The sequence below is a fragment of the Hyperoodon ampullatus genome, assembly GCF_949752795.1.
Source record: "Hyperoodon ampullatus genome assembly, chromosome: 9".
Taxonomy (NCBI): domain Eukaryota; kingdom Metazoa; phylum Chordata; class Mammalia; order Artiodactyla; family Ziphiidae; genus Hyperoodon; species Hyperoodon ampullatus.
In genome coordinates, this window is record NC_136922.1 from 65,778,611 (window position 1) to 65,802,268 (window position 23,658).

At 44.4% G+C, this 23,658-nt stretch overlaps 1 protein-coding gene across 2 annotated transcripts in view; it reads left to right on the forward strand.

Moving 5' to 3' along the window:
* The window catches only part of BMPER (BMP binding endothelial regulator), a gene marked incomplete at both ends in the record, with an annotated part of 250,484 nt that overhangs the window by 174,451 nt on the left and 52,375 nt on the right, over window positions 1–23,658 (forward strand). For both annotated transcript variants that reach the window (XM_079711187.1, XM_079711188.1), the window contains one exon: window positions 1,984–2,320. In XM_079711187.1, coding sequence (XP_079567313.1) covers window positions 1,984–2,320 — 337 coding nt within the window. The remainder of the gene's footprint in view (window positions 1–1,983; window positions 2,321–23,658) is intronic.

The following is a 23,658-nucleotide window of genomic DNA, read 5'->3' on the forward strand; positions in this document are numbered from 1 at the left end:
GAAGAAATCTTCTCTACCATTTGCCTTGGACTGAGAATGCTTCCATTCCTTTCATTTACCGTACAGTGATTTCCATATGAGTCTTTCTGTTTATTTCTTGAGAAATCCAGTTTTAGACCACTGGTTTATTCTACCAATAACTTTCCCTAAAGCGGATCTGTAACTCTTGCTTGTGGCAGTTGTGTGTCCTACTCACAGGAATGCTGTTTGGCCAGGCTTCTCTCCCTTTGGACCACGTCCAAGAGAATATTGGCTTTAGAATATTGGCTTAGGGAATATTAGTGTTAGCATTTTACTTCTGAGTGTTTCTTGCTGATCTTATATCACTCTGACATTGCCTTATGCCAATTTTATATTCAGACAAGATCCATTCCATCCCTCCGCACCCCTTTCTCCTTTTTCATCACCACCTTATCTCCCCAGCTTCTGAGTATCTTCTGAACACTTGCTCATCAGGCTAGTATTGATCCTTCAGGAGCAAAGGTAAAGTCTTCTAAAAAGAGTCATGTTGATCTTTCCGGAGGCTCAGAGCAGACTAAATCAAAGACTAGGTTTTGTCAGAAATCCAAGAGGGTAAGACTGAAAACACATAGCGGGGACACTTTCTATTTTTCTGTTAAAACAGAGCTTTCTTTGTGGGCTGTCCCTCTTAGGAGACAGTGACACTGAGTAAGGAAGAATCCTAGGGCAGAAATGCACCTCAACCTATTGTAGAGGTTCTCTTGGTGTTCATCCAACAAACTGGTACCTAGTTCACCATTCACTATGGGGCTCAGGCCCTACCAGGACATTACCAGGAGAGCAGTAAGAGAAGCTTCCAACGCACACCTGAGACATAAAGAAAATGATAAGACCAGAGTTATCATTTGCTCTGGGTTGAGCCTCAAAAGACTTTTCACGAAACCCTCCCCTTTGTCTTATGGACAGTGTCTTCACATACAATATCAGGATGGATATGAGAACATTCCTTCTTGACCTTCTGGTCAGACTGATCTGTGATGTGTGACAGTGGAACCTGGCTGTCTGACATGTGACAGAAATCCCACTATTCAGTGGGGTCATTGGCTGGAGTAAATCCTAGAAGCTTTGGGCTAGCAGGTCTGGAAAAATATGAATGTTCTCAGAAATATTCTCCAATTGTTTAGATGGTCAGTTCAGCAAACCAAGAGGAGATTACTTTCTTTACGTTGTGGAGTGAAGATTGTTTCCTTGGTGAACAAGACAGTACTGTCCTGCTGATTCTATCCAGCACATGAGTAACTTTGGCCTGTGGGCTGGTAGCCTCCAATGCCTAGTCAAATTTTGAAGCTTATGATCAGCCCAGGCATGGAGGCCCCAACCTAGGACTTATAACATCTCAACCCTAGGAAGCATGGATTGAACAGCTGTGCATGTCTCACAGATGACTGTAAAGTAATGAAGGGGCAAACATTTTCATTTGTAGGAGTGTTGTCCTTTGAAGAGAATGTATTCAGAAGCTTTATATTTATTACTTTAATACTTCCACTATAGCAAATAATTTGGAAATTTTCACTTGGCACTTAGCATAATCATATGGGGAGGTTATTGGATGAAGAAAGATGATATTAAAAAACTATCATCTTTGTTGTCTTTCCATTTCTGCATTGTAGTAGTCGTTGGATAAATGAAAACATGATTTGGACCAAGACAGTTACTCTAGAAAAGGGCAAAAATATAAACCCTAGAGTAACATGGTCAATAAAGAGTCATCTACAAGTCAAATTAGGGTACATAAGATATCATTATAAGGACAAACTTTATACATTTAAAAACTTCTAAGCCCCAATAATTGATTCATGTTATATCACACAGTGTTTGACGTGGCGAAATTAAAAGGTAATCAAGAATTTGGTGAGATCCTTAGTGTTCCTTGTTAGACGATAGTCATATGTACTATGTAAGAATCTATACAGTGGGGAACTATTGGTGGATTCAAGAGTGGTTGATCCTCTTTTCCTCTAGGTTTGGAAATCTCGTGGGATGGAGACAGTTTTGTAGAAGTCATGGCTGCACCCCATCTCAAGGGCAAACTCTGTGGTCTTTGTGGCAACTACAATGGACATAAGCGTGATGACTTAATTGGTGGAGATGGAAACTTCAAGTTTGATGTGGATGACTTTGCCGAGTCCTGGAGGGTAGAGTCCAATGAGTTCTGCAACAGACCCCAGAGAAAACCAGTGCCTGAACTGTGTCAAGGGACAGTGAAGGTAAAGCTTCGAGCCCATCGGGAATGCCAGAAACTCAAATCCTGGGAGTTTCAGACCTGCCACTCAACTGTAGACTATGCTACTTTCTACCGGTAAGTACAGTGCTTTGGGGAATAGGCTTGGGTTACAGACCAAGGGTAGACTTGACCATGGAACAGAGGGTATCAAATCCCTTGGTGTACAAAACAAGGGCCCCCAAAGTGCAGTGTAAACACCTCTGCTTCTTTCTTCTCTTGAGACTGATCTCATCTTGACTCAGCCCCACATTATGTCCCAAATTAGGAAATTGAAGGGCATATTTCAGAGCTGTCTCCTTTAAGTGATTCTGTTTTTGTGTCTGCAGTTTCACTGGAAAGCTAGTGACACGCTAGGATTTTTCCAGGTGTAGCTTGACTCTTAAGATTGAAGAGTGCTTCCCAAAATCTGGCCTAAAATGCAGTGGTATAGGGCAGAGGTAGGAATCTCAAATCACTCTGGCTGCCTTTGGGTATTTGAGTGAGCTTGGTTATTCTAGGTCTGAGGAAGGGTTCATCAGGTCTTTCTCATCGTCTCGCCCAGAACACATCTGCACATGGAAAACAAGGTGGTGAAGTGAGGATTCCTTGGACTTTAGCCAACTATGAGACTTTGTGTCCAGGGTCAGAGGAGAGTAGAAACAGGGCTTGAGGATGGAGGAAGGAAAGACTCTCATTAAGACCATGGATTCCATTTGTATTAAGCAAACCATTTTAATCATTGTATTAAACGAACAATACCTATTCATTGAAGTTACCTGTTTTGTGAATATAAAGGCAACACCTACTTTTACATAAAATTAGCCATTATAATGTGCTAAAGATTTAAAAAATTCCCTATTTCATAACCCTGAGCTAAACATTGCTTTCAATTCGGCAAACATGTCTATACATTTCTGTATGCAAACTTGTATATATAGTGCAACATTTATATTATGTATCGATGATATATGGAAAAAAAAAGACCATGGGTTCCATAAACTTTTCTAATTCTGATTAACCTCCTTCCATACAAAGCAACTGGTTACAAAGGAGAACTGGCTTTGACTTCTGTGCTACAAGCTTGCATTTGTGAGTTGATGAGTTTGGCCTGGTTGTACTTCCATTTACTACACAATTCCATGAGGTTCAAGAGTTAAGACTGTATATAACTTTAACCACCGTGGATGTGGGAGGAAACATGAGATGAACACAGTCCAAAAAGGCCTTGTTTAAGTGATTTGCCTGTGCCTCTTAAAATGAGAAAGCTCCTGTGGTCTGAAGCCACAGAGAAGTTATTTTTACCCTTTAACTGCCACCAGTTTATTTCTCCTAGTTCTCGTTAAATGTGATCTTTTTTATTTATTTGATCTTTGGATATAAAAGATAAAGTTCTATAAAGTCAACTCAAAGTAGGGTGGAAAAAGGACTGTCCCTGTCATCACAAATCCCTGAACATGGCTGCATCTGCCAAACCATTTGGCTCCAACTCATGTGTTTAGTTCCTTCAAGGCATTTTCCGGTTGTAATTTGAATTCACTGGGTTCCCTTCTTTATCTTCCCTATACCACCCCCTAGATTGACCTCACCCTTGTCTATTGAAATCAAAAGATCTTAATGCACTCTGGAGTGAATTAAGCACCTGGACAGACATACCAGGCTTCATTTGGAATCTAAATACCCATCACTTGAAAGTCTGATGGGAAGCAATAGAGCACAGCAATTAAGAAATTTGTGGTCTCCCAGAGCTAAAAATCCAGTCCAGCTTTACAACCTTGAACAGTTATTTAAGCTCGCTAGACCTTAGTTTGCTTATCTGGGAAGTGGGGATAATAACGAGCCTTCCTTGAAGAGCTGTCGTTCAGATTCAGTGAGACTGTGAACATAGATGCATGTGCTCAACCCAGTGCCCCCGAGCAATGTGCTCCATAACTGTTGGCTGCTATTGTAGCTTCTACCATTAATTAAATGATTAACAAGGGTAAGCCTTCTTTTGGAAGCTCCCTTACCCCAGTTGTGGATTTGAATTGGACCCTTCTCTGTCTGAAATAGAATAGAAAGGCTGTACTTCTCCCAGGACCCTAGCAGCCTACACCTTTGGTTTTCATCCCATTTCAAAGGAACGTGTTGAAAGCAAAAATTGGAGAGCAGGCCTGCAGAGATTCTTCCCTTTTTGCAAGTTTCGATTTCTTTGCTCTTTGGTGATTTATTTTGTATTATGATCCCTGGACTGCTAGCAGGAATATGATGAGCACCTTGGCAGAAGTCGTGAGAAACGACTTTGACATGAACAGAGAGAACCGAAATTGTTAGGTGGCCAGACAGATGCTAACCTTCTGCTGTTGAAAGTTGCTACAGCGGCACAGTTGGGGGGCGGCGGGGGAGTCACTGTGTAAGGGGCTGGATGCCCGAGTTTGGGGAGCTTATGAGAAGGCTCTTGGGATCTTTGTGCACTGAGGTTTGAAGGATGGAGTATGGTGGGAGGTGAGCTTGTGTTCTGCTGTGTGCGATGTAGGGACAGAGCACCCTTCCAGGCCAGCCACTCCCTGGAAGAGGCAGGGGAGCTCAGGAGGGCAGAGCTGGACAATCCTGACTGTCACGCACTTTGCTGATAATCTCATTCCCCAACCGAGAGGTTCACCTTCATGCACTTTCAAGTGAGGGTGGCCAGTATTGGGTAGATCCTGGATTTCTTTCTTTCCTCCAAGCACGGATGTGGCAGGAGAGAGAAAAGAAACAAGGTCAATGTGGAAAGGGAGTTCTGTTCTCAGGGGATCTCCAGCAAGGGACAAACCTTAGGGAGCCTTTAGGAAGCAACGGACAGAGAATGCATCGGGCGATGCCAAGCCGGACGTAACCTCAACCCCGCCACTTTCTAGCTGTGTGGCCCTGGTAGCTTGCTGGGTTTCAGATTCTTTGCCTTTAGAATAGGTACGACAGCAACTACCTGGTGGGATTGCTACTCCAAGGACTGAGGTCAACAGTGGTGGTGCCACGTTGGCCCGTGATAGACAGGCCATCCTGGCACAGTGTACTGTTGTCCTGTGTCCCTTCCTCTCTATGGAGAATCTGGCCCCCACCCATCCCTGGCCACTTACCTTTCTGATTGTCGAGGTCTTCTCCTGTGCTCATCGTGGAGAACAGATTAGACAGAGTCTCACTGATGAATCTACGGAACGATTTATAAATGAACCGTTTCTCTTTCGTGACCTTGAATGAAATACAGTAAGTGAAGATTGCATTGCAAGCCTTTAAAAAAATTGTTCTTTTTGTCTTATAAGAATAATATATGTTCATTGTATGACAATTAAGTAACATTAAAAAGAATAAAGGAGAAAATAGCCATCACATCACATTCCACACATGTAAAATTTTGCCTGTATATTTTATGTCATTGGCGGAATTTCTAAAATGATGCTTAAAACATAGTCATGACCTGTGTTTTAAGGGCTGTGATCTTTTTTATGACTCAATATAGGACTAAAGGGATTTGCCTTGATATCATGGAAAGTCATATATATAAATTGTATATGAATTTGATTCCTTTCATTTTCCCCTTATCCTTCAAAGAAGTATCTTTACTTTCCTTTAGGACAAAGAATAAAGTTGCGTAATATACAAATGCCACCCTCCAAGTACCATTGTGTTTGTAACTTAGAAAAGGGAGAGGATAAAGGAGGTATTTCTCTCAGGAAATGTTACCCCTTTTGGGTTTCCTTAATCATATGAGAAGTTCCAGAGGGAAAATTCTATTATAAATATGAGATAGCTCTTCTTATAAGATCAAAGTAATAATTCTAATTTCTCTGAATTAGAGTTTACTTTTGAGATGTCTAGGACGTAGAACTCTTATTTTATTTTGGTCTTTTACCCAGTTCAGAATTTTTAATAGTAGACTGTCCATTGTCTAAAAACTTGAAAAACTTTGTAAATGAATAAGAAATGACTACATATTAGCCAAGACTTTCTTTTTCTCTTTTGGGAAACTTTAAGATTTGCTCATTTTTTCTTCGCACATCAGTTCTACCCATCATGACCTCGTTTGCTATAAAAATTAAAGGCTTTGTGATCAGCATATTGGCTTCATTAACTCACTGAATATGTTTGGATGCAAAATAATTTAATTATGAATCACATAAATATTTTAACTGGCTATGTTGATAATGTGTCTTAAGTCCTAGAGTTGCTAATTGACTTGTCCTCAAATTAGATAATCCCCTTTGCAAATCTGCATTGGCCGCTGCTGGTGTGTCACGGAGACATTTCTGGTAGCAAGGGAGGTAGTTAGTATACCGTGGAAACATGAATGTGAAATCATTTCAATTATACTTGGATTCACACATAGGCCTCCCTGAGGAGGAGATGTCGTCTTTGGGTCTCTTTTCTCATTTCTTTGTTTTCACCTCCCTCCCCCAGCCTCATGCTGCCTTCTCCATCTGTGTCTTGGCTGCCAACTGGGAAATCCAGGAGGAATAAGCAGCCCCCCACCCCATAGGCTCCCTGGCGGTCCTCAGCAGCCAGTATCGAATCCACTCCCCACCTTGAATTCGGGCAGGCTGACGAGACCAGTCTTGACAGCCCCCAGGGGCCACAAGGAAGCCAGGAGATAGGCTGAGCTATGTGGGTCACACTGGGGAGAGAGAAGACCACCTATACCTTGGGCTGGTGTATGAAACACTAGCAAACTCAGACCTGAATCTTGGATGAAGTAGTTGCAAGTGAGTGTAACCTGCTAGCAAAGCGGGCCTCTCCAGTCAAGGCAGTCCCACATTTCAGAGAAGCCAGGAAGATTAATGTGAACTGCAGCAAAGCCCAGGCCTTTACAGACCACCGTCGTCTGAGGACTGTTTTCCTCTCCCCACTCCCCTTCATGCAGTATAATTCACCGGAGCAAAAACTCTGTTCACTTGTTCGGTTTGGGTAAGTGTCTGGGGATTCCCAGTCTAGGAAATGTTCTTTTCTTTCCATGCAGTGTTTTTTACAGCTGTAAGGAATTGAAGGAAGGCCAGGGGATTCACAGATGTGTCCTTCCCGCTGAGGTCCTGGGAGGTAGGTGGTGGGAGGCTGTGCAGGAGAACGCTGGAACTCCGACAGCACAACGGTGTCAGAGATGCTGGCGCCTGGGGACTGCCAGTGGCTTCCTTCCAAGGGAAGATCACAGCCTTTGTGGATGACCCACTTTGTGTTTTCCTATAAAGGAAACTCATCATTTATTATAAGGCAAGAGGAGAGATGCAGGCAAGGGTACAGACTTTATGTGTGTGTGTGTGTCTGTTTGTAGGAGAAAATCATATAAAGCTAACTGCTGTTCTATAATTAAAGTCAAGCCAATCTTCCCTTGCTTCAAAGGAGAACGTGCTTGGAACATTTCTGTTTACAGCTTTTAATGATTTGCCTCAAATTGCCATTAGAACTAGGGTCCTAAATCAAATGAGATGTTCATTTTAAAGTGTGATGTTCTAAACCTGCCTTTTTATTTTTCCTTTGGCAAACTTAGCTTTTAGGATGAGCAGCCACTCTGAATATGTAATAAAGGTGACACCAGGTGGCAGTAGACACCTCAGTTGTACCACCGATCACACTTCATCCCTTACAAGTCCAACCTTAAAGTTCAAAATGTTTTCCCTACTCAGTAGCTCTCTCTCTCTCTTTCTCTCTCTTTTAACTTATGCCCTAGGCTACTCCTTCACTGTATCTAAATATACAATGCACATTTCTGCCTCTGGGTCCATGTCTTTCCTCTGCCTGAGATGCCTTCATTTTCTACATTGATTTAAGCTGAAGGCACAGCTCAAGTTTCATCCCAGGCCTCTGTAAATGTTTTTTCTTTGGTTTCTTAGAGATGCTGATTGTGTTTGTCCTTATTTAGTGCATATACTGTATTGCACTGCTGTCGTCTCTCGCCCGCATTGGATTTTAGGTTCACTCAGGAATGGAAAATGTCTTTTCTACCCTTTTGTATTTCACCCAGCATCACCCCTGGAAGGTCTGCTTTGGGGAAAGGTTTCTTAGCTCCCTTCTTAGCCTTTCTGTCATCTTCATCCTCTCTGATCACCTTGTGACTTCTACCCCCAATGCCAAGTCCATCTTAGATCTTTATCCCCATGCTCGTTATACACTTAAAGTCAGAATGTGCACACATTTCTGTCTTTTCAGGGAATAGACTAGTCAGAGCAAGTGGAGCCTCTGGTCCACCTTTGATGCTGCAAGAGCTATCAGCTCTTCTTATGCATGAGTCTACTACTGTGACTGCCAGGGGCAGGCCTCTGAATCTCAGAATCCACCTCTGCCTGTTAACAATTCTCTTGTAAGCCACTTGGACCTCCTGGATCCTCTTCTATACCCTCTATCTATAGATGGCTAGTGTTTGGCCTTGCCATATTTTGTGTGTGGTATTTGGATCTACAGATATTTCTGCATTGGCCTCTTCCACCATCCTGTCCCATGGAGTCGTGGACTGGCACTGACTCTTCCTGGTCACAATGTGTGACACTGTTCATGGGGTATTTCCCCTCAAGGAAGTTCACCTGAGCTTTTGGTGTCCAGAGTTTTTATTGGGACTCGATCTCCTGCTGCCTGCTGCCTGCATGGCTGACCTTCTGTAGCCCCTCCCAGAGGTCATGCTAATGCCTTTAGTCTCCAGCTCCTCTGGAGGTTGGAGCTGTTATCAGGTGGCCCAAAGCCCCCATCATAAAGCACACTGTTAGAGTGTCTCCTGGCCAAAGCACCCAGGCAAAAAAGGACAATCCTGTCAAGCAGTGCATTCCAGGGGCCTAGAGATCACTCCCCAGGCGCTAAAGGCCAAGGCCAGACTCTCTTTGGGCCAGCTTAATTCTTTACTACACAGCCTGCCTGGCTCAAGGTTAAATGTAATTTCAGTTTGATTTTAATTTTAGCTTTGAGTTTATTTTCAGCATAAACTTCCTGGAATCCTGCAGTGTTTCTCCTCAGAAAATTATATTTTGGATTGTAATTAGATGGGGCTTTTGAACACAGATTTGAATGAGTGTCACTGTAGCAGGTAAAACACTAATTATTTTGTAGCATCTCTCTTGGCTGCTTAGGGGACTTAGATTACTCCTTAGTAAGCAGGAGACTGTCTGGTGTAGCTTTATTATATTTTCGTTATCGATGGGTATAAAGCCCTTTCTATCCATGAGAGTGACAGGGGTGGTGACTGACATGAGGAATGTTTTCCTCATGTCATTGTTGAGCTAACTGGGACACTGAGAGGCGAGGGGACTCATTCCAAGCCCCCCGTGGAGCCTGAGCAGCCAGCCTGACAGGACACCTGGTCTCAGGTGTTTGTCAGAGAACTTGGCAAGAGCTGCTAGGGCTGCTCTCAGAGTCCACCACTGTCCACTCAGGTTTTTAAATATCCTGCTTTTGCCATGAGCTTTTGGAGGAGGATTTCATTAATTACTTAATTCACTCCTTTTACAACTTTTGAGTGTGCACCTGCTGTGTGCCAGGTACTGCCGTAGGTGTGGAGATCTGGGACTGAACAAGAGAGACAAAAGTTCTTCCTTCAGACAGCTCACAGTCTAGTGTGGACAGATGGCGATAAATAAGAAACAAGGTCATTGCCAATTGTGAGAAGAGGAATGGGGGAAATAGTGTGATATGATAGGGTGGGCTGGGGGTGGCCAACTTGGAATAAGGTAGACAGGAAGAGCTTTCTGGAGGTGTGCTTCTTTGAGTGGAGCCCACCGTGTGTGGGAAGGACGGGGGTGGGGAGGTCTGTCATGGGCGGGGGAAGGGCAGGCCTCTATGCTGGGAAGGGTGTGGCCTGTTTGCAGGCCAGAGAGGAGGCTGCCAGTACTGGTGCCTTTAGAAAGTGCTGGGTATGCTACCAATCACTGCATGAGCTTGGAAGCAAATTCTTCCCCTGTCAAGGTTCAGATGAGATCGTGGCCCCAATCAATACCTTGAGTGCAATCTTGTGAGACCCTCAGCAGAGTCCATGCCTGGACTCCTGATCCATAGAAACGGAGCTAATAACTGCGTTGTGTTTATTGTTTAAATTTATTGTTAAGCCTTTCCTGTTTTCCTCATTCACTAAGTTTCATTTTATTTCATTCTGCATGTAGTTTTGTAAACTGGTGTAAATCCTTTCTGGAACAAGTTGAGGAATAAGCGACAGTGGCCACGGGTAAAGGATCTAACACCTCCGAACTTCTATTTTTTGCGTGAAATAGAGATGATATCATCACCAACAGGTTGGTCATGAGGCTGAATGAGGTTTCCCTTGTACCGCCCAGGTGGAAACACCAAGGAATCTACTTCCCTTGGCCACATCACCAGTGTGGTCTAGTGGCATTCCGCCTTGAGCCCTGTGGTTTCAGGTTGTTCTATAGAAAATTAAGGTACGCAGTTGGGTGCCAGAATGCCTCAGAACCGAGAAAACCTGGGGATGGGTGTCCTCAGAGATGGCCGTGTGTGGGCTGGCTTCCGTCAGGCCACAGACAGATTGGTTGAATCTTTGATGTGCTGTGAGTACAGCCCTGTGACTCAGTGAGGCAACAGGGACAGGAGCAGCGTCTTGTGAAATCATCCGGCATCCTGGCAGCATCATGGCCTTCTCAGAGGTGGCTCACTGGCCCCTGTGCTGTGCTGGGAGCTCAGGGTTGTACTGTGCTGGACGGCCATCCAGGACTTTTTGACTATCTCTCAATCAAGCTGGCAAAAATTAAAATTGATGGAGAGTGTGCAAATATGAAATAGGAGGGAGGCTTTTGTGATCCTGGATCCTCCTACACATGGAAATCTTATAGTTAATCTCAATTTTCTTCTGACCTGGCAAGGGAAAGGAGCAGTAGGCTTGTACACACAGGCTTTCACAGGGGCCGGTGTTTCAACTACAGACCAAATATTCAGAAGTGTGTACGTGTTTAAAAAAAAAAAAGACTGGGGCTTCCCTGGTGGCGCAGTGGTTGAGAGTCCGCCTGCCGATGCAGGGGACGCGGGTTTGTGCCCCGGTCCGGGAAGATCCCATATGCCGCGGAGCGGCTGGGCCCGTGAGCCATGGCCGCTGAGCCTGCACGTCCGGAGCCTGTGCTCCGCAATGCGAGAGGCCACAACAGTGAGAGGCCTGCGTACCACAAAAAAAAAAAAAAAAAGAAAAAAAAAGACTGGATGTAGGGGCAGTTTTTTGTTAAGGAAGAAGATGCTGAATTACTATTTTTTTTATATCCATGGGTCTCTTTTCTAGGCTAATAGTCAATTATTCATGTCTAGGAATCAATGAAATCAATCAATAATAAACTAAAACAGGTATATATTACCTATTGTAAAAAACACACACACAGATTATTTTGTCGTCAGGATTCATTGATTAAATAATTCACCAGGCGCTGTTCAAGGTGCTGGAGGTATGGCAGTGGTTAAGATAAATGAGTCCTCTGTCTCACAGAGCTTGCAGTATAGGCTAGTGGGTGAGAAAGACAAGTAAACAGGAATGTAGATAGGGAGGGATGCAGTTTTGATAGAGGATGTACAGGATGCTATGGAAACCTGCCAGGGGGGGTGGCTTCCTGGAGACAGTGACTTCCTAAGCTGAAACCAGAAGCATATGTAGGGTTTAGCTGCACAAAAAGGAGTAGGAGTTTGGGGAAGAGAACAAAGGGAAAGATCCCAGCTACGGAAGACTGCATGTTCAAAGCTGTGGAAGTCAGCAAGAGCCTGGCACAGGCAGCTAACAGATAGATGTTGCATGGGGCAGTGTCATAAACTAGGGGGGGTGTGGAAGATAGGTCAGGAGGCAAAGGCCACAGCCAGATCATTAGAGTTTATGCCCCAGCATCCATCAGACATGAAGGGGGCGCACTATAGTGTCTTTCAACCATTACCTGGGAGCAGGTCATACTGTGCATTGGTTCAGTAAAGCTGAAGACTTTTCATTTATTCCTCATTCGTTTATTTCTTAGTTTCTATACACCTACCGTGTATTCTGTGCCTTAGGTCGTGGTTCTCAAACTTTAGCAGGGATCAGAATCATTTAGAGAGCTGATTCAGTGGGTCTAGGGCAGGGGCTGAGAATGTGCACTTTTAACAAGTTCCCAAGGGGTGCTGGGACTCAAGGACCACACCTGGAGAACCTCAGCACGAGGTAGAGGAATTAGAAGAACTGCTTCCAGCTGTTCGTGGGTCCCCAAGGGGATGCAGTTCTCTGAGACTTGGTCTACTCCAAGACCTTTTTATGGCTAATGGGACTTATCTTTCTTTGTCCTGTACAGTCAACCTCCAAACATTAGAGATGAGAACACAGAGTGGGTCCATGGGTAAGGGGCTAGGAGCTAAGCACATGCCCACCTAAAGTGGTCATTGGAGCTCAGTGGCATTTTCTTGGTGTGTTGTTTAAAGTACAGGCACCAAATGGAATACTGCTCAGCCATAAAAAAGAATGAAATTTTGCCATTTGCAGCAACATGGATGGACTTGGAAGGTATTATGCTAAGTAAAATAAACCAGACAGAGAAAGACAAATACTGTATGATATCACTTATCTGTGGAATCTAAAAAAATAAAACAAACTGGTGAATATAACAAAAAAGAAATAGACTCACAGATATAGAGAACAAACTAGTGGTTACCAGTGGGAAGAGGGAAGGGGGGAGGGGCAATATAGCGGATTAAGAGATACAAACTATTAGGACTAAAATAAGCTACAAGGATATATTGTACAACACAGGGAAAATAGCCAGTACTTTATAATAACCATAAGTGGAGTATAACCTTTAAAAACTGTGAATCACTACACAGTGCACCTGCAACTTAAATAAGATTGTGCATCAACTATACTTCAATTTTAAAAATGGAAAAAAAAGAAAGTAGGCACCAAAGTAAACCTTTTAATGTCTTGTTTTGTAAGCAAAAAAGCCCTGGTCTTACTGCTTCCTTATTCGTAAGGCCAGGCCCAGCAGAAGTGTTGAACTTGTTTGACTGGGCCATTTGTGAGCCAGAATTAGAATCCAGAGTCGGAGTTCTCCTGGCCACTGAAATACTTTTCACAGTGAGCTGGGAACCGCCGCGGTCACTTTGAGATGAATGACCCGGGGCCCAGCAAGTGCCCTCCCTGAAGAGAAAGCTGGACACCGTGCAGCTCTGTTGATGAACCGGCCTGGAGCTGGTGTTCTGTGCAGAGGCAGAACTGCCCAAATCTTCCCCTCCCCCAGCACTCAGGACAGACAAGCCCGGAGCTGGGGGCCAGGCTGGTGAGCCCAGAATGGCCAACAGGATGTATCTGTAAAAGTCTGCTTCCTTTCTGCCGGCTTCAGGCTTTTAAAGAACCTGGTCAGCGGGCACAGAGAGTAGAGAAATAAATGCTTTACAAGGAAATCTGGTGACGATACTGGAATTAATAATTCTTTTAACATGAAAGAGCTGTTCTCTGTGATCTTTACTGTCTTACCTAGTGCTGGGAGTTTAAACAGATGAGAGGATGAGCTAGCTGGTTTCTTCGTTGTATCCCAAGCAAATGGCCCACGTGTGAGCCCGAAGGTAGGATGCATTTGAGCTCCTCAAAGAATATGGGCCAGAAGACCTTTCAGAACCCCTGAAAGCTTTTCCATATGAAAAGGAAACCAGGAAATTGGAATCTTCATTTTGTCTTTGCGATCAAAGCCAGGGAGGAAAGATATTAAGCAGATACTGACCTGTAGTTTTGTGGCCACTGTTAGGATTTATTGACTGAATAGCAAATAAGGACTGCAGGAAAGCTGAGGTTGGTATTTACTTGAGGGGAAGAAAAGATTTGGAGTCAGAGGTTGACTGAAAACAGAGGCCTGCATTACTAAGGAAATAAGTACATGGGCTTCAGTAATAGGAGGTAACGACAACCATGTTAACAGCATTGATTGACACTCATTATGTGCCTGAAACTCAGGGAAGCCTAACAATATTTTACAGTGTTAGTAATAAGGGGAATGCCATGCGAAGAGGAGGAGTGACAGCTTACACGTTTGCGTGCTGTGTGCCAAGTGACCGCCAAGGGCTTTCCCTGCATACAGTGTTGCATTTGTGTGCGTGAGGAACACGAGCTTAAAGGAGGTAAGAATATCACCCAAGGTCACCAGGCAAGAAGGAGGCAGAGGGCTTCCCTGGTGGCGCAGTGGTTGAGAGTCTGCCTGCCAGTGCAGGGGACATGGGTTCGTGCCCCGGTCCGGGAAGATCCCACATGCCGCGGAGCAGCTGGGCCCGTGAGCCATGGCCGCTGAGCCTGTGCGTCCGGAGCCTGTGCTCCACAAACGGGAGAGGCCACAACAGTGAGAGGCCCGCATATCGCAAAAAAAAAAAAAAAAAAAAAAAAAAGGCAGAGCCAGGATTTGAGACCAAATCTGTTTGACCCAGAGACTGTATTTTTGACCATTACCACCATGATCTGGTATTAGCTCCTCCTAACCCATTCCTGACCCCAAATTGTCTCCATTTTCTTTTTTTTTTTTTTTTCATTTTCTTTTTTTTAAAATTTAATTTTTAGTATTATTTTATTTTATTTTCTGGCTGCATTGGGTCTTCGTTGCTGCGTGCGGGCTTTCTCTAGTTGTGGCGAGCGGGGGCTACTCTTCGTTGCAGTGCACGGGCTTCTCATTGTGGTGACTTCTCTTATTGTGGAGCATGGGCTCTAGGCACGCGGGCTTCAGTAGTTGCAGCACGCAGCCTCAGTAGTTGTGGCATGCAGGCCCTAGGGCATGTGGGCTTCAGTGGTTGTGGCTCACAGGCTCAGTAGTTGTGGTGCACGGGCTCTAGAGTGCAGGCTCAGTAGTTGTGGCACACGGGCTTAGTTGCTCTGTGGCATGTGGGATCTTCCCGGCCCAGGGCTCAAACCCGCATCCCCTGCATTGGCAGGTGGATTCTTAACCACTGCACCACTAGGGAAGTCCTTGTCTCCATTTTCTGAACTGAGCTAACACTCAGTTTTTTGCGAATGTTTCAGATACTACATTTTTTTTCATTTTGAAGGATTTTTTTTTCTTTTAAAAGATTTTCTTTTCTCTTGAGCAAAATTGTCTGTTCAGGTTATGGAAGTATTATGCTGGCTGAATTTTAAATAGAGCAATTTCATCCTACTGGTCTTTTAAAGAGAAATGTTTGAATTTCAAAATAGTGGCCATTTTCTACTCAAAATTTTTTCTGGTCCACAGTAATAATTCTAGAGATAAGAATGCCTGACTCTTCTGTGAAAGGCTGAGTTCATTATGGAACTGAGAGCCTAGATTCTAATGCTGTGTGCCTATAAAGTATTTCCTTGTTTTTCATCTTCTTTTCCTTCTTTTTGCTTTTAATGACTGTTTAGAAACAGTTTCTAAAGAAAGAAACATTCTTATTTCACATCTGGCTTGAGATGTTTCAATTGATGTGATACTAGTAACTCAGTGATTCTTGATTTTGGGGAGGTCACAGTCCTTTTTTGAGGTTCTGATGAAAGCTAAGGGTCTCTTTTCCAGAAAAATGCATGCACGCTTGCACGTACAACAGGGAGTTCACCTAGGGATCAGTGGACCCTCGGTTAAGAAATCCTACCTCCTTCCTCCCTCCCTCTCTACCTTCAACTCTTCAATAAATATTTTTTGAGCCTTGTTAAATGTCAGGCACTGTGCTATGTGTTAGAATTACAGTGGTGAATGAAATAGACATGGCTCCTGTCTTCGTGGAGTTCATGGTCTAGTGAATAAGGAAGACAGTAAACGAGTATCCTTGCAACTAAACATGCTATGATGTCTGTACTTGAAGGAAAACTTCAGTGTATAAGGTCATTTCATTGGCGGGTCAGACCCCATAGGTTTGCATATAGGGGAAGGGGGAGGCAGATGGATTGGAGAAGGACGTCCCCTGAGGAAATGATCTTTGAGCTGAGATCAAAAGGATGGAGAGCAGTGAACCACGCTGAGAGACAGGAGGAGAGGGCCCCAGCCAGGGAGAGTTGTGCTGCATTCATGAACCTCTGAAATACTGATGCAGCCAGCCCCCTGAGCTCCCCGTGTGCCTGTCCCAAGGAGCTCCGTGCCCTTCCTGTGTTATACTCTCAACGTAGTGAAGTCCATTACACAGAATCTCACCTGTCAGTGATTCATTCATGTTATGGGTCAAATCGTATTTCCCCTGAAGATCCATCTCTCTCATGGAGCTTTAAAGTGTGTTTTTCTTCATCCTTAAGGGATACCATACTACTGAGTCTCATATCTGAGGTAGAGGGTTATTTGGCTTGCTCTGATATGCTCGGAGTCAGGACCATGTTCTTTTTCAGAATACATCTAGGATGATGAAGACACACCTGCTACACACGTGGGTGCACACGCACAGGCACACATGCCCAGCTGTGTCCAAACGCCCCAGCGCGCATTGTATGACATACATGTGTCACTACACCAGCGTGAATTCAGACTCTTGCTATTCAAAGCACCATCCTTGGACCAGCAGCATTAGGAGCTTGTTAGAAATGCAGGACCTCAGGCCCCACCCTAGCCCTTCTGAAATCAGAACATGCAGGTTTGACAAGGTGCCCATGGGATTTGTGTACACATTGAAGTTTGAGCACTGCTGGTTTGATCTTCGCCATTTCCACTCTGGCCTGGTCCATGCTGTTGAATAGTCTTGTCCAAATGCTTCCATTTAAAGCTTGATAGCACAATGACGAGTATGTGTATATATATACACATATACATATGTATATAATTGTTTTTTTCAAAAAAAGGAGTTCAGGTAGCTGTGCTGTGGGACAGTTGTAATTTGACTCCAGTGTGTAACAGATGTAAGTACTCACAGGGGGCTGAGGGCACACCATCACACTTCTGCAAAAGGCATTTTCACCTTTTCATGGGCTGGTCACCTGATAGTCACTGGTGTTGTTCTTCATTATTTACATCAGATGGAAAGTCTCTTAACAGAAATTTTTGAAGTGACTGATGAGGCAGAGATAGAGCAAGGCAGTTGTCCACTAATCAGTGAAATAGCTCATATTTATGAGTTGTAAGGTCGTTTGTATTTGCTTCCTTCTTTGCCTTTAAAGGGCCTTGACAGGTGTTGGGCCATAAGACACTGTTGAAGGGTAGCCCCAGGCACCAGGTCTGCTCAGGCGTTTGGCCTATTTAGCGACATCTTTCACTCCCTGAGGACCTGTTCCTCCCTGTTCTCTGATTCCCAGACCCTGTCCTGCGTTTCCTGATAATGGTGATTGATTCCCTGCCTTACTGGGCCATCTAATCACCTGTTTTGTTCCATATTCTGTCCTTTTCCTTGATTTGAGCATCGTCCACAGCATTGGGTAAGAGGCCCTTCCCACACGAGTCTCAGGCATAGGGCACCCCTTGGGGGTAAGAGAATCCCCACTCCAGGAGAGTACAAGAACCCATGTACTAATGTGGTGATGTAACTTCTCCTTGTACTTTGATGGATTCTCTGTTTGTTTCCTAAGTTTAGCTGTAACGTGTGCTTTTGCTCACCTTGCATTCGTTAAGATTTTTTTTTTCAGTTGCATATAAAGAAAACCCCAATTAAGCTAGTTTAAATAGTAACATGTTTAATTTGTAAAAATGAGTATTGTTTGACTCATGTAGCTGAAAAGCTGAGGGCAGCTTTCACTTCATTCGTGGCTTGATCCAAGGTTTAAATGAGGCCCCCAGGGTTTGTGCTCTCTCCAGTTCCTGACACAGTTCTTCTGTGTTGAAGCACAGGCCTCTCCTCTCCAAATTCTTCAGACAAATCATGCAGGCAGAGGTGAGTCTTTTTCTCCAAAACCCAAGCAATTCTCATGCACCTCCTCGATTCTGATTGGCCTGTCTCTAAGTCAATCACTGTAACCGGGAAAATAAAATGAGTTGGTTCCTTTACATAAGTGGTTCTCAAATTTCTACAGGCATGGCTCACCTGGAGGACCTGTCAAAACACAGATCACTAGCCCTATACCCAAGGTTTCTGATTCAGCAGGTCTGAGGTGGGATCTGAGAATTTCTAGTAAGTTCCCAGGTGGTACCGATGCTGCTGGTCTGAGGACCAACTTTTAGAACCACTGTTTTAGACCAATCAAGGCCACATCACAGAGACAGAGTGGGAAAGAGGTGATCTCCCAACATAATTTTAGGTACTCTTTTACCTGAAGAGGTGAGAATGGATATTTTCATTTCTTCCATCTCTAGAGTACTTGCTGTGCTCCTGTGTAATCACAGCTCCCACCAGTATGTGGGAAAAACATCTCTATCAGGTACTTTCTTTGGCTCAGGGGATGCAGCTGTGATCAAGACAAAGTTTTTACTGTCCTGACCTGGAGGGGTGGTGAGGATGATAAGAATAAGTAAATACAGGGCTTCCCTGGTGGCGCAGTGGTTGGGAGTCCGCCTGCCAATGCAGGGGACGCACGTTCGTGCGCCAGTCCGGGAGGATCCCACGTGCCGCGGAGCAGCTGGGCCCGTGAGCCATGGCCACTGGGCCTGCGCGTCCGGAGCCTGTGCTCTGCAGCAGGAGAGGCCACAACAGTGAGAGGCCTGCATACCGCAAAAAAAAAAAAAAAAGAATAAGTAAATACACATATTATATATGATGCGATTTCATGTGCTGCAAAGAAAGACAGCAGGGAAGGAGATAGAGAACAATGCTGGGCTCTGGGGTCTGTTCACATAACGTAGTCAGGGAAGAAGGCCCTTTGGATAAGGTATGATTTGAGCTGAGACCTGAAGGAAGAGAGGGAGTGAGGTCTGCTCAAATTAGAAAAAAATGCAAAGAACATGGGCCGCTTGAGAAATAACGAAAGGTCACTGTATCTGGGGCAGGAGGAACGAGGGGAAGAGGGAGGGAGAGTAGATGGAGAAACACAGGGCTCTGCAGGCTGAGGGAAGGGCCTTGGGTTTTACTGGGAGGAAGAAGAGAAACCTCCCTGAGACATGAACAGCACATCTGGGAACAGGGCTTTGAAATGTGCTAGAATAAGCATGGATATAAGTGGATGAACTGTGCCCTTAAATTCAGTTAAATTCCAACTACTGAAAATCCAGCGTGGGACTCTAAGTGGACCTGGCATTTTTGCTCCCTACCCTAAATGTTTCCTGTAACCATGTGTTTTGAAACTCGGTATTCTACAGAGGAGGGGATACATTACCCCTCTGTCTTGTGGTCAGTGCCTCTTGATCCTCAGTCTGAGTTTTTTTCTAGTTAAATCTAATGTAAAATTGTTTTCTTCCAAATTTAAAGTCTGAGTGATTCCCCTCGTATCCTATAAACTTGAGGTTCAGGTATTTCTCTTATTCCTCCTTGAGGCAGAGGGGAAAAGGGATTGCTGTTGAATTTTACTTGGGAAAGCATTTTGGAAGCACATTGATTTTTGAAATAACTTCCCCTCCAAGAAAAGGAAAAAATGAAAAAGGAGGTCTGATTAAAATACAGGTGTAGGGCTTCCCTGGTGACGCAGTGGTTGAGAGTCCGCCTGCCGATGCAGGGGACACGGGTTCGTGCCCCAGTCTGGGAAGATCCCACATGCCGCGGAGCGGCTGGGCCCATGAGCCATGGCCACTGAGCCTGTGTGTCCGGAGCCTGTGCTCCGCAACGGGAGAGGCCACAACAGTGAGAGGCCCGCGTACCGCAAAAAAAAAAAAAAAAAAATACAGGTGTAGCAGCAGGGTAACATGTTCACAGGCCTACAGGGCTGCTGGGAAGGGGAGGCCTCTTGGGACCTTCAAGAGAGTGAATCATGAGGTAACTCCAGCAATAAATACATATGCAGAGCACCAGTCTCGAGGGCAAGCTGGTCCAGGGGCCTCTAACCTCAGCCTGATGGCTGTGGTGCTGGGGCCAGTGGTGATACCTAGCACATCCCTCCAGTACCGAGAAGTGCTTAGTGACTGTCATTTATTCAATCAAGTGCACGCTCCTGACTGGGTCTGTCAAGACTCTATCTGGCAATACTTTATGTTTTTTTTGAGATTTGCTCATTTTTACCTACATTTTACTCCAGCCAATTCAGCAACCCCTGAGTGCACTTAGTACTTTCCCCCAAATGTGTCTTGTTTATGTTTGGTGTCATTTGCTGGGACTGTCCCTTCCTGCTTCTCTCTGTTCCAGCTCAGTTTAAGGACTATTTGGTTCTGACAGGCTTTCTCCAGTGAAAGTGGATTGTTCCCCCCCATCTTTCTCTTTGTCTCTCGTGCTTTGGTTGTTCCCTTTTATGCACTAATTCCATTTGGCCTTGGATGTATTACCATTACTCCTCTTTCTATATAGATAGCTTCCCTCAAGAGATAGAAGCTCTTGAAGGAAGAGGTCATTTGTCCTTCATGTTTATGTCCCTTCCCCACACATCCCAGCATATGCCAGAGGGAATCAGAGAAATGCTCAAGAAATGCACAGCGAGTTGCACTGAACCAATCCTCGCTCCGGCTGAGTGATGGTGATTGTGGGACGTTTCAATCCTGGAACTTGTCAAGCAGTTTCCTATGTTTTCTGTTTTGTTTTTTGATTTTGTTTTTGCTATTTTTATATAGTCTCTCTCTCTCTCTCTCTCTCTCTCTCTCTCTCTTTTTTCCTGTGGACACCTGGATTACACTTTCCTGGGCTCAGGATCACTTTATCTTTTTTTCTAGAAATTTCTAGAACCACCTGTGAGGAAGAGAAATGCAATTCAATCTAAGCAAACAGTCTGCCTTTTGGGTTGAAATATGAGTGTGTAGTGGTGGTTGCGAAGGCCAGCAATGGGCTCAGACACTCTGCTCGTAGGCATGGCCTCTTGGCCTCCTGTGGCAAACTTGTCTTCCCTCTGTTGGCCCGCTGCCAGGGTGGGAGAAGAGACGTGAGATGTCACCGTCATGGATCTCCCAACCTGACACATCCATGTAAGGCATGTTCAGAAACACATCTCAGCTTAGAAAGGAGGAATGGAGAGGGCTGACTTACACATGTTTCCAGGTCTGTGGGATTCCCAGAGATGTCCCTGACCGAATACATGTAGCTTTATTTGCTTTCTTTTGTTTAACAATCTATATTCTGGATTTATCCTAATTAGGAATTGCCTCCTACTTAAGAATGTGTACTTTGTGTGAGAGGTCCATGGTCTTCTCAGAGGAGGAGGGAGGCTAGTGATGCAACATGCCTCCATGTCTACATGTTTTTGGCTCTTTTCGAGCATGTTAGGTAGAGTCATGTGGCTCCTAACTGCTTGCCCTTTGTGACTGTCATTTCACAGACAAATTACAATTTGGGCATGTTGTGCACAATTGCGCTCTCAGGGCCATGATGTTGTGTGAATTCTGAACACATTCCCGTCCATCTGCAGAGGCTGGCAACAGACTGTGAGCATGCCGCTGGAATAATACATGCCTTCTTGTCCTGATCCAGACTTTCTGAAGAGAGGGCCAAGAAGACAGGTTCAATTTGGGTTTTGTTCTTCCCTGTAGATGACATTGGAAGAAAACTAAAAGCACCTGAGGACCTGTCAAAGTCAATCATATTTATGCTTAGAAACCAAGTTCACGATAGAGGGCCAATCAGTGATGTCTGGACTCACCAGTGATGAGAACAGTTTGATCTTTGCCTCATGAGTCAAGTTATTTTTCCAGTGGAAGATGAAATCATTTTTGATATGTGGATTCCTCAGTGAGGATAAAGTTAGGCCCTTTTGGACTTATAGCCTATGAGCCAATTTAATGTACAAAGTGCATGTTTACTTCACAGTCCTATATAAGAAAGGTGGCTGTGTCCTTTCCAAAGGGTCCATTTGCCTTGAAATGAGTGGATGGACTGTTCTCCACATAAACTGGTGACACTATTTCATTCAAGCTGACATTGCCCCTGAGCCGAAGGAGCATTGAGACAATTCTCATTGCTGTCCTTTGACGGATTAGGGAGTGGAGCGATCAGATAGCAGACCCTTTTTCCCAAGGTGGTCAGTCTATGAGAGGTAAGTAAGCATTGGATTGATATTCAGACCTTCAGTGTCCCAGCTCCCAAGATCTATCTTCCAGATGGTATTGTTGATTGTTATCAATATAATGCCCATGTAGATCTGACCACAGGTGCCGCAAGATGACGTGTGCACAGCTTATGACAAGTAGGGGCTCATTTCAAGCCTGGGTCTAATTAAACAGAATGTGATCCTCTGTGCAGCTGTACTGGGGGCACACTCTACACACTTCCAGGGAAAACAACTACCCTTGAAAGGGGACCCTGCATTTCCTATGGGCCTTTGTTGCTTCATATTTTTATTAGGAAAGAACTTTAGCTTTTTCTGCTTAACCTTGCAGGCATAATTAGGTATAATTGACTCTATCCTGTCTTTCACACCCTCTTCAACCAGTTACCAACTCTAGTGAGTTATCCTGTCTAAGTAATTCTCTCCATATCACTTCTGTCCATTTACTGGTGCTATGATTGGGTAACTGCCCCAAGCTTTCCTGCTTTGTCAAATGGGATGAATAAGAGCTGCACTCAGCGTGGCTGTTAGAACCCAGGGAGACATGAATGTCCAGCATCTAGGCACAGTGCTTGCATGTGGACAGGGCTTGGCCAGCATTGCTTTCCTTCTTTCTCTGCCTTTCTCATTCACAGATGTAGTCTGGTTCTCTCATCCCCACAAGCCTACACGACGATGGCCACAGACTCCTTAACCTGTCCCTTTTGCTAGAGTCTGTTTTCTCCTCTAAATCGCTGTCTGCATTCAGGTGCTGCTTTGAGGTTTTTGGTCTTCTCATCAAAAACCTTCAGTGGTCTCCTTACTTGAAGGACAAAGTCCAAACTCTTTAGCTTGGGATCCAAGGTTTGCCCCAATCTCTACCCTGCACACCTTTTCAAATAAACACTTTATTTTCCATACCCTCTGGTCCAGCCAGATAGACAGGCTCTGAATGGATCATGCTCTGTTGTACCTCTGGCCCTTTGCTTAGGCCCTTTGCCTGGAATCTTCTTCCCCATCCTTCCAAATACTACCCATCTTTCCATATCCAGCTAAAGTATCGTGGCTTTTGTACATCTTTCCTGTCCACCAAAGACACATGATTTTTTCTTTCTTTCTGAACTCCTACATGAATTGACCACTCCATTGATTTGCCTGTTAACCAACCTACCTAGTTTCTTGTTGTGGTCATTAATCGGCATTTAGACCCTCTGTTGCTGTTTATCCTTTCTTCAGCTTCTTCCGCACCTCATCTAGAGGGTGTAAGTGTCACAAAATTGAGGACTATATCACATTTATATTTCACATCTCCTAGCATGATATTCCTTGTGTTGGAGGCTCCCAGTAGTTGATTTGATGCAGGAGAGATTCTTCATGATTAGAATGAATGTCTTCTTCATAGAATTCTTTGCTTTTAGCGTATGTAAGCTGTTGATATGTGCAGCATCTTAATCTCGATTGGGACATGCCAATTTGAATCCCCTTATTAACTGTGTAGCATTCTCAAACTAGTTTGTCACTATATCCTCTGGACATTAGAATGCTAATTCTCTCAGACTTTATAATT